Below are 10,753 nucleotides of genomic sequence, written 5' to 3'. Positions count from 1 at the left end.
CTCTAGCTTTTTAGACGCCAAACTTGTACATACGTACAACCACATTTTATGGACATAGGGAAACATGGCAAATACTGAATATTTTAAAATCACATCAATAATTGGGTCCAACCACAGAAAATGTTCTTAAAGTGGCCAGTTAGAGATGTAAACACATTTAAATCTGTCTGATGCATAGCATTTACACACACATACTTGAAGTGTATATTAATAATGATAATAGATTGTATGTGTTTACCGTGCAGATGCACCACATTCTTTCTCAAAGTGCCGTAGCTCCCCCAAGTGGTGTCCAGTGGTACTTCAGCACTTGTTTCTCCATCATCTGCAACAGCAGTACTACTGTTAACAAAAATACAAAATGAACTGCGCTGTTCTTTAGTCTTTTTCGACCTGGCTATAGCAGACCATCAGACAGTTACTGTTTGTTAAAATATTCAGGTATATCAGTGCATTCATATAGTGAGTCTAACGTTTAAAATCTTTGTTGTAAGGCTGTAAAACATTATTATAGATGGTTACTGATCTCAAAAAGATGAATGATTCGTGCACTAAACCACCAGGCTTTTTTTAAATGCAGCTACAGGTGACAGCAGACGGCTCTTTAAAGGCGAAGTGCGCATCTCCATATGATGGAGCACATCGACTCTGCTGTTCAGCCTTGTTGCCTGTCGTGATGCTGCAGGTCTCTGTGTGAAAAACACTTTGGGTTGCACACAGACTATCTTTATATGCAGTCTATCGTTGCACACCAATAGATCTCTGAACTGCTGGTGTGCAGTCGTTATAGGCGGGTTTGTGTTGTGCTTCACTTGTCACCTAGAGTATGCAGTGTTTCGTTAAGGTTTCATTATATATATTTTTTAATCCTGTCAGAAGTACCTGTGCATGACTTCTCGAGCTATCATCCCTCTTTAACAACTACAGATGCCCCGTATGTGCAGCTCCTTCTGTAGACGCGCGCCCTTGGTGCGGAGTGGACGCCCGGGTGCGCGCACGCTGCTTCCTAGTAGCGTCATAATGTTTACGTCCTAGCGTCACAGCTGCTGCGCTCCTATTCTGTGCTTCCGGTGTTATGGCCGTTCGCAGAGAGAGACGGGTTGACAGTAACGTGTGATAAAGTGGCCGCGTGTGTTTTTAAGTCTGGATGGCGGTGACGCAGCTGTTTCGGCTGGTCACCTGTCGGTCGGCAGCGCGCGCGAAGCTTCTCGCGCACAGGTGGTACAGCAAGGTGCGCGAGCTTGTTATTACTACTGTACAGCAACTGCAGCTAACGTGAGCTAGCAGGGTAGTGTGTTGGTGTGAGACATGGAGGTGGTTGTAGTTGATTAACACATGTGAAGCAGTTTTGTGCTGTTAGACTTTATTTTTCTGTCGTTTTTTAATTAGTTTATTAGTTTTAATGTAATTTTCATACAGAACATGTTTGTTTTTTTTAAACCTGTGATGTAGTTTATATACAGTACAGTGGTTTTGTGAGTGACATTGACCCCACCATAACCTCCACTTCTTCTTCTTGCTCTCTCTCTTTCACACTTGGTTCCTTTAAAAAAAGGAAGTCACAGCATTTTTACTCACTACCTCCAGATTAATCATTTGGGATAGGCTGCCCTACAAAGCCTGAGTGCAGTAACTACGAAATCACTAATCACATGATTTCTGCACAATTTTGGGTCTGGAAGTTTGGAGGTTAGGATTGATTTGGGTTAATGTTCTTAAATGGCAAACTAGTAAACCCTGATCCATCATCAATGTGGCAAATATATTCGTTTGTTGGGACAGTAAACAAACTTTAAAGCCGTTCACATTTTTTTCATAGTTGCTTCACTTAGGCTTTGTAGAGCTGTATGGGGGTCAACATTTAATGTAACCTAGGAGTGGGTGATAAAGTTAGTGAGACGGAAATCAAGTCATTGTGGAGACATTTATTTAATAATTCATTACCTTTTCATTCATTCATTTATTTAAGTAATTAGAATAAGCTATTGATTCACCATGATGCAGTCGTTAAACTGAAGAAAGCACTTAGTCACATTGTTTCCTCACAATATTGATATTGGTGCATAAGTAGACACTTGCCAGTATATAAGGTATTAGGTTAGAACTAATGCAGTCTATTACAACAGCGCAACAGTCAATTAAACCCTCATGAAGGTCATCATGTTCACAGAAGTTGTTTACGATGTTTACATGTGTGACTTAACTTCATGGTTATTTTTGAAGACTGTGTGTTGATGGTGTGTTTTGATGATTGCACTTTCACTCCTTTTAATCCAGATCTCCATCTTTCTTGTCCGTCTGCAGGTGTGTCCAGATTTAGCTGAGCGACTGCGAGTTTTTGAGTCCCTCAGGGAAAAACAAGGTAATAAGAGGAGAGTTGAAGCCACAGAAACTCGACTCAGCATCCAACTGGCTGACGGCCGGACAGTAAAGGGAACAGCTGGCGTCACCACGCCTCTCTTTGTTGCTCAGAGTAGCCGGTAAATACATTTTTACTGAAACGTGTTCTCTTATTGTGATTGTTCTTAAGTGATATAACGGCGTCTTCATCTCACCTTGCAGTGTGAAAGGAGCGCTGGTCTGTAAGGTGAATGGGGAGTTGTGGGAGCTTGGACGGCCCCTAGAGGCAGACTGTGAACTACAGCTGCTGGGGTTTGACACAATTGAAGGAAGACAGGTAATAACACTTTTTTTCACGTTTTTCTCTGAAATATACCATGATTTCAAAGGTGATGTCATTATGAATTCCTGTGGAAAACACCCTTAAGTGAGGGATGGAAGTATTGGTAGAATGAAAAATAAGCCAGTAAAAGACGGAGATTGTCAACAAAAGATTACAAATTTACTGTAAAAAGTTGCATAACATAGCTAATATTGTCTATTGTGTTTTTAAATATTGTTGGAAGAAGTAATTCAAGGATGAGAGTATCTTAAGGTCTTTAGTAGAAGATCATTCTGTGTTTCTGAGGCTAGGGAGAAAATGAATTGGGCTCAGATGATCATTTCCTTAGTGAAGAGATTTCATTAGCTGTTATTTAGATGTGTTCAGATCAGTTAGTCCAGATGGGGACCTTCCTAATTAAAAAAAGACGATTCAAACACACTCTAGACCTCTTTATCTGCTCTGTACCACCCTCCTTGTTTTAGGCAGCATGGAGGACAGGAGCGTGCGTCCTGGGTGGAGTGTTGGAGAATGTTTTTGGTGCCGAGGTGTGCAGAGAAGGAGCGTCTGAGCTGGGGTTTTACTGCGACCATCTTCTGGACAACAGGTGAGATAGTCACGCAACTGTAACAAGGCAGCCAAATTATCACCTGGGCTCATGTGGACCACTCGCATTAGTAGAGTATTTTAAGAATTACTGACTGCAGAGAACATATTTAATATATTTTTAATTAAATATATAATATTTGGCTTCTCTTCTCTACTTAAGATGGTTTCTTTACATTTATACCACCAATGATACTATTATGATGTCTATTTTCTGTGTTTAATCAGCATTGCTCTTGTCGATTCTTATCAAGGAATTATACCGTGCTGCTATAATGACCCCATTCCCTGTCTAAGGATTATTATTTTGTATTATCTCTTTTCCTTCACCATTACTATCTCTATACACCCCTTGGCCGTGTCTTAGTGCCATACATTTTTCTGCTTTCAATGTTTTGCTTGACTCCATCCTCTCCACACACTGCAGTGCCTTGTCTCTGAGCGATGTGGAGGAGAAATGTAAACACGCTGCAGCCCTCAAACTTCCTCTGTCCAGACTGGAGCTGAATACAGAAGACGTCCGACAGCTCTTCCAGGTCAGATATACCAGTGTCTTATATTATAACAATTCACAATTTTTAATGCAGATAGTTTGTCTTGTCATGGTAACTAAGGCCTATACCAAGTCCCTGGAACTGGCAAAACTGAATGGACTGCAGTCGCTATTAATGTTAATATTACACCTGTGCATTTCCTTAAATTATACCTTATTTAGGATTTAAATCTTCACAGTGAATTTATTCTACCAGTGCACAATAACTCTTATAACTCACAGTGGGCAATGAAAAACCATAGTCCGTGTGCTCCGTACCTGTCGCAGCTTGTGTAACTGAGTGTTTAAACATGTTGCCTTTGATAACATCTAAGTAACCGTGATATCACTCGCTGTGTAGGAGCGGCTCCTGTTTTATGGTGTGTAACTGATATTTTCTACTGTCCCAGTGTTGACTTACTGAGGTCAGGTCCCTTCCTATTGTCCTGCTGTCTACATTAAAATGTGATGAATCTGAATTTTCTGTGTGTTTTGTGGGGCGTACGTCTTTATAGAACAGTAAGCTGAGGCTGCAGCTTGTCGAGGAGCAGATGAACGGCCCCACTGTCACAGTATACAGGTATTAATACACACAAACACACCTGATGTGGACTTACCTGCAGTGCCTCATGAACTCTCCCCTAAAATTAAACCCGTTTCATCTTTTCTGTGTGACTCAGGTGTGGAGACAGCATAACGGTCTGCAACGGGCCCCTCCTCCCACACACTGGCCTCCTCAAGGTCTTCAAGACACTCCAGGTGTGTTTGTGCAACTGTCTGTGTTTTTACACTGGACAGTAAGACGGTAATTTGGCTGCTTTTTTTGCGGCCCGTTTTCGCAAATTCAGACAGGCCAAGGTATATTGCCGGCCTTATATAGCAACTTAATGTGACGGCTCGGACCCTACACATATTGGCGGCTTGATTTCCATGTAGATAGAGTTGATGCGGCACAGGCGTGACTTGGGCGGAGGTGTCGATTTGCCTGGATGCAAAAGTGACACTGTTTCTATATAAAAAACCCTCGTCCTGTCCTCTGGTATGCATTGTAGTGCTTTCATGTTCTCTTTGTTTCCATTACTTTTTATTGCACAATTTGCCTTATACATTAACCATTTTATCTTATAGCATCTTATGGATTGATGGCCAGTACATTGAAAACCAAACATAGTTTCATGTATGAATGCTCTGCCTCTTTTTTTGCTGCTTATAATAATATAATAATAAAAATGAGATTCCAACAATACCATTTCAAATCTTAATTTCACACAGGATACGTAAAGATGGTGGGTTAACCTCCTCTAATCTGTAAAAATATGTTTTGTTTGGACCCATTTGGCGCAGTCCATCCTGTGGGACACATGCTGGGTAGATTAAACTTTCCTCGTCTTTATTGATCCAGTGAGAGGGAAGAGTTTACATTCTGCGTGTTCAATGGGCAGACTGGGATTCCATAGCAGCCAGGCTGGAACTATCAGCAGCAGGATGTTGTGTTTGTCCGAGGCCTGTTTCCTGTTCTCGGCCTTTACAAACACACTGCCATCCATCAGACATGCTGTCACTCTCATCGGTTCACCCTTCCTGCTCTGGCTGACCTTCACTCCCCCCTTTCTCTTTTAACACCTCGTTGTTCGCTCATTATTTTCTCTCTCCTTCTCCCGCGACCTCCCCTCACTCTGTATCTGTAACACCCCAGCTGTCGACCGTGACCCTTGCCGATCAGACAGAGTCCATGGGTTTGATGCGCCTTTCGGGTGTGGCCTTTCCAGGGGAGAAGTACAAGGAGGAGTGGGAGAGGGAGCAGGACGAGGCGAGGAGGAGGGACCACAGGCGCATCGGAACGGTAAATCTAAATTAGGAAAAGTGCATAGAAGTAGATCAATTTTTTTTTAAGCATATAAAGAAGTGTTTTCTGGTCATCAATGCCATGTGTTGATGTTTTTGCGTAGGACCAGGAGCTGTTCTTCTTTAATGAAGTGAGTCCAGGCAGCTGCTTTTTCCTGCCTAAAGGAGCCTACATCTTCAACAGCCTCACTGACTTTATCAAGGTAAACATACACTTTGTATCTTATACAACTATAGGAGCATAATTGCTCAAAAAAGTCATAGGTATATTTGCAATTTCAAGCTTCCAGTTATAGAACAATTCCTTTCAAATCCCCATTTACCTGCTACAGATCACAGCCTGATTAGACTGAAGACACTCACTACAACTCAGTGTTTCCCTCCAGTACTCAAACTTGCCCCTTATCTTTCTGTCTCTTGGCTAATAGGGTAAACTCTTATGGTTTTTAATGTTTTAATTTAGCAATAAAATAAATTGTTGCATAGATGCATAGTACAGAATTACAGATATACGGAAGACTAAGACAGAAAAAAACATGAAGCCTCAAACAGAAATACCACTCTAATGGCCACATAAACACACGTGTTTGTACTCATCATTGGCAGATGGCCGTGGTCAATTAGTTGATTATGATGATGATTTAATTTTATTATTTATTATCGGGTCATGCATAAACAGTATACAAAGCCCACAAGGTTTCACAAGACACCATTATTTACACAACAAAGACCAGAAACCAAAAGTAGATGTTTCACAATACTAATACTAACAAATTATACCATCCTGAAGTTTCTTCCAGGCTTTTGCAAAAAATTAAATTGTAAAATGCAATTAATCCGTCGTTTTGGTCTTAGTCGACTTTTTTATGCTTTTTTTCATGTTGTATGACTCATGAGCACATCTCTGGTAAACACACAATTTAAAGTGGTGCTTTTGCATTATTCTTTGTGGAGAAACTCAACTCGACTAAGAATTTCTTAACCGAGGACAGCCCTAGTGTCATTTAACCTTGGTCCTATCCTGAGTTTAACATGGGTCTGCCGTTGCTTAGCTTTAGTGTGGAAGGATGAAAGTAGAGTTCAGTAATACAGAGTTACAATAAGTTGACAATGGCATTGCTGTATAACCCAATAGTCTGGATTGTGACTGGCCATCCCAGACACAAATGAAAAAGAAACCCCACACAATTCTAACTTATTGCACCATGTGTCCCACTGAAGATGCAGCAACCATTGAAAATGAACTGAAACTTTATTACCCTGTTCATCACCGAAAAACATCACGTCTTTATTTGATTATAAATACACCAGTTATGACCTTAGTTGGGTTAAGGTAATCAGAAAATGCTGTTTCCTTCATTAAGGTTAAATGTTACTGTCCATGTAAACATTTCTCAAATACACAAACATGTACATGCATTAAAATAACATGAAATGATGCGGTGTTGTGTATATCCCCGGGATATGCACGTCTATATCAGCCGTCAGGATATTGTCCTTGTTAGACTTCAATTATTGCACTGTTGTGACAGTCTGCCCCCGTTTTGCACTCATTGTCATGTACTTCCTTCCTTCCTTCCTGACATCTTGTAGAGGGAATACCAAAAGAGAGGATTCAACGAGGTAGTAACCCCTACTCTGTACCGCAAGGCATTATGGGAGCGCTCGGGACACTGGGAACACTACAGCGAGAACATGTTCACCGTGACATCTGAGGGCTCTCCGACCTACGCTCTCAAACCCATGAACTGTCCTGCCCACTGGTGAACACACACACACACACACACACACACACACACACACACACACACACACACACACACACACACAAATACATACATATACACTCCTGTACGAAAGTTTCTTTTATAGAGTCCAGACCTGTTTCTTAAATCCGTCCTTTGTGATCTTATCAGAAGTGGACAGGTAAAGTACAGGTGCGAATACACTTGGGACTGTTTGAGATCGGATTACTCACAGATTTGGGCTTGTTCATTTAGCAGTGGGGAACAGTATCTGTCAACAGGGCACATCGAAGGACCACCTACTCAGCTGTAAGCAGGACTCCATCCACATTTGGTGGCTTTGTCCACAACGCCTGAGCCACTATTCTATTGTTTATTTTGGCTGTTTTTGTATTTTTAAAACATTATTATTTTGAAAGTCTTTCTCATCACAGAAACCACCTAAAGTGAATCTTGTGTTTTGGTTGTTATTATCAGAGTATCCAGCTTTCTGGAGCTCTTCTGCGCTTGCCTGGAAAAGAAAGCCCCAGGGACTGTTGTGGATAATTACATTATTTTAAGGTTAATAAAATGTACTTGAATATGTAGGATATATTGCTACAGATATTCCTGTTCTCTTGTTACAGTCATAGGTTGGAATGTCTGCCGTTGCTATTTAGGAGCCGGAGCATTTGTATAACGTAATTTCCTATATATTCTTCACAATAAAAGTCCCCTGTTATTTAGCTTTTATTGTGAAGTAGCCAATTCAGGAAATGTTAGGGCTTCATCAGCGGTAACTTAACACAACTCCTATACAGCTGAAAGCGAACATGAAATAGTAAAATAATGCACAGAGCTGAACAGAGAGACTTTTGAATAGGTCTTTCTCTTCGCTCTCCTGCGCCGATCACCGCAGGTAGACGTCATTATTTATCTGTTCATAAGAAAACAAGTGCAATTCCGAACATATCACACACAAACCGCACACAGACAAACTGTAAGAAATCGCTTTTCATGAGTCATCTCACGTTTCTGTAATAATGATTTATGTGAAAGTAACAATTAAAATTCACACACATTAACAAAACCATTTCCATTATAATATGTAGGCTGTCTATGTGCAAACGGAAATTATGTACGTGTTTACTGGCTTTCAAAGCGGTTAAGTGAAATCAGATCCCAAGTGGCTGAAGACTAATGTTGAGACCCTTACTACTCCCAGGTGTGAACAGACGTCCGGAGAGCTGTTGATCTGATCACTCAGGATGCACGCCCACTAAACCTCTATCTCCTCTCCTGTGTTTAGTCTCATGTTTGAGCAGCGCGTTCGCTCGTGGAGGGAGCTTCCTCTGCGATGGGCCGACTTTGGGGCGCTGCATCGTAATGAGCTCTCAGGAGCACTTGGAGGTCTCACACGTGTTCGAAGGTTCTGCCAGGATGACGCTCACATCTTCTGCACACCTGAGCAGGTACACGTGACACACATGAACATTGTTTTGTTGCGGATTTAGGAAAGTAGGGTAAAAACTGAATGAGACACACGTGGGCCCATATTACAGTGATTAGATGGGCTGTACAAATAACTCCCAAGACATTCCAGGAGGCCACGGCCTGGATGAATGAAGGTCTTTGTCCTTCTGAACATTACACCTCCATATGTGCATCAGTGTGGCTTTGCAGCCTGTGTAGTCCTGATTCTCTATATACTGCTCTGGAAATGTTTCCATGATACTGATTGTGCTCCTCCAGACCTTCTGTTGGCATCCTGTTAAATTACAGAGATCATAGTCACAAGAGAATCATCTCTCTGTTAGCTTCTGAAACACTGAGTCAACCTCTGCCGGTTTTAGTAAATACAATGGCAGATTTATTTTTCTTTACTCAACCTTGTTGGAATATAAACTCCCCTGCCTTAGTCTCATTATTGACATTATTATTTCCTCTGGTTGCCCATGTCTTTATTTCTTCATTGTCTTCTTTCCAGCTGGAAGAAGAGATTGTGGCATGTTTGGACTTTGTGAGGAGTGTGTATCAAGTGTTTGGGTTTTCCTTCCACTGCCTCCTGTCTACACGTCCTACACCATGCCTCGGGGAGCCTGAACAATGGGATAATGCTGAGCAGGTAAACACACACACTTAATCATATTGTCGTTTGACAAACTCATATGTAGTATTTGAGAGGCCCAGCTGTTGAAATGTGTCTGCATCTTAATCTGGACCCAGTTAATCACAGCAATAGAAAAAAAATCTTTGTATCGGTTAATCGGTTATAGGAGTGGTACGTTCCAAAATAGATGTGATCCGCATCAGACTGCTTGCTAGATGTATATCTCTAAATCCCCACGGATGCTTTTTTGAAAGGCATAGCAGCATTTTAAGCTGATTCAATTGAGCGTAATTGAACATTATGGTTCCAAGCTCCCACAGCTCCTATGCCCACAGACACAAAGAAAGACAAACATAGTGGTCATAATGTGCAGTAATGTGCTTACATTATCTACTACGCCTACTTACTTACTGTATGTGTGTGTCTCTGTGTGTGTGTGTAGCAGTTGGAGAGGAGTCTGCAGCACTTTGGTGAACGTTGGGAGATGAACCCAGGAGACGGAGCTTTTTACGGACCAAAGGTCAGTGGGAAGGGCAACATGCCCTAAGAAAAAGATTTCCACACCCAAGTGTAAATATTGTTTATTATGGTATTTGATAACAGCAGCCAAAACATGTTGGGTTTTTATGCTAAGCTAATCGGCTGCTGGCTGTAGCTCCAAATTTGATGGACAGACATGAGAGCTGTATCAATCTTTTCATCTAATTATTTCCCAAGTTGTTAAACTAACAACTGCCTGTCAAACTGTGTAGATCTAAAGGGCCCATGTGGTAAAAAGTGAGATTTCCATATCTTTGTGACTAAAACAAAACAAAAAGCCCACATCCCATATTCAGAAACTGTGCTTTTAAACGAGCCATCGGGACTTCTGTACGGTTGTGACAAAATGAGAAAAATAATGTGTTTTTTAGACATTAAAGCATGTTAACATGTTCTTGTAGAAACCATAAAAACAAGTATGAAGCTGAAATAAGAATAATATGGGACCTTTAACGATTCAGTCTCATTTCCTTTATCTAACATATTCTTCTTGAATGAGTTTATTGTAACACCTGTAACGTCAGTGACAGACGTTTTTGTTTTCTTTCTGGCTCTGCAAAGAGACATTTTTGAACATTAAATGGTACAGTCCACACCACAGGAACACCAATAAAAACCCAAATGTGTGACTGTTGTTCATAGAAAATGTTTTGCTAATGAAAATAGAAAGTGGCTGATCTCTAGAATCATTGGGTTTTCTGTGAGGCAATGTTATCTTCACTTTTACTCGTGCA

The 10,753-nt window shown here is 41.1% G+C and overlaps 1 protein-coding gene across 5 annotated transcripts in view; it reads left to right on the top strand.

The window, feature by feature from the left end:
* The window catches only part of LOC310950366 (threonine--tRNA ligase 1, cytoplasmic-like), a gene marked incomplete at its 5' end in the record, with an annotated part of 30,632 nt that overhangs the window by 17,310 nt on the left and 2,569 nt on the right, over positions 1-10,753 (top strand). For 4 of the 5 annotated variants that reach the window (XR_014593289.1, XR_014593290.1, XR_014593291.1 and 1 more), the window contains one exon: positions 2,305-2,442. Coding sequence is in view for 1 of the 5 variants with exons in the window: in XM_083918116.1 (XP_083774242.1) it covers positions 1,148-1,231; positions 2,305-2,480; positions 2,563-2,677; positions 3,148-3,269; positions 3,696-3,804; positions 4,316-4,380; positions 4,481-4,559; positions 5,497-5,643; positions 5,750-5,848; positions 7,239-7,408; positions 8,679-8,841; positions 9,357-9,494; positions 9,922-9,999 (1,545 nt within the window). Of the gene's footprint in view, positions 1-1,083; positions 1,232-2,304; positions 2,481-2,562; positions 2,678-3,147; positions 3,270-3,695; positions 3,805-4,315; positions 4,381-4,480; positions 4,560-5,496; positions 5,644-5,749; positions 5,849-7,238; positions 7,409-8,678; positions 8,842-9,356; positions 9,495-9,921; positions 10,000-10,753 lie in introns of those variants that run through there. The other variant, XM_083918116.1, reaches the window with a different exon arrangement.

This window comes from Echiichthys vipera (genome assembly GCF_963691815.1).
Source record: "Echiichthys vipera genome assembly, chromosome: 8".
Lineage (NCBI taxonomy): Eukaryota > Metazoa > Chordata > Actinopteri > Perciformes > Trachinidae > Echiichthys > Echiichthys vipera.
This window is presented reverse-complemented; position numbering and strand designations above follow the sequence as displayed.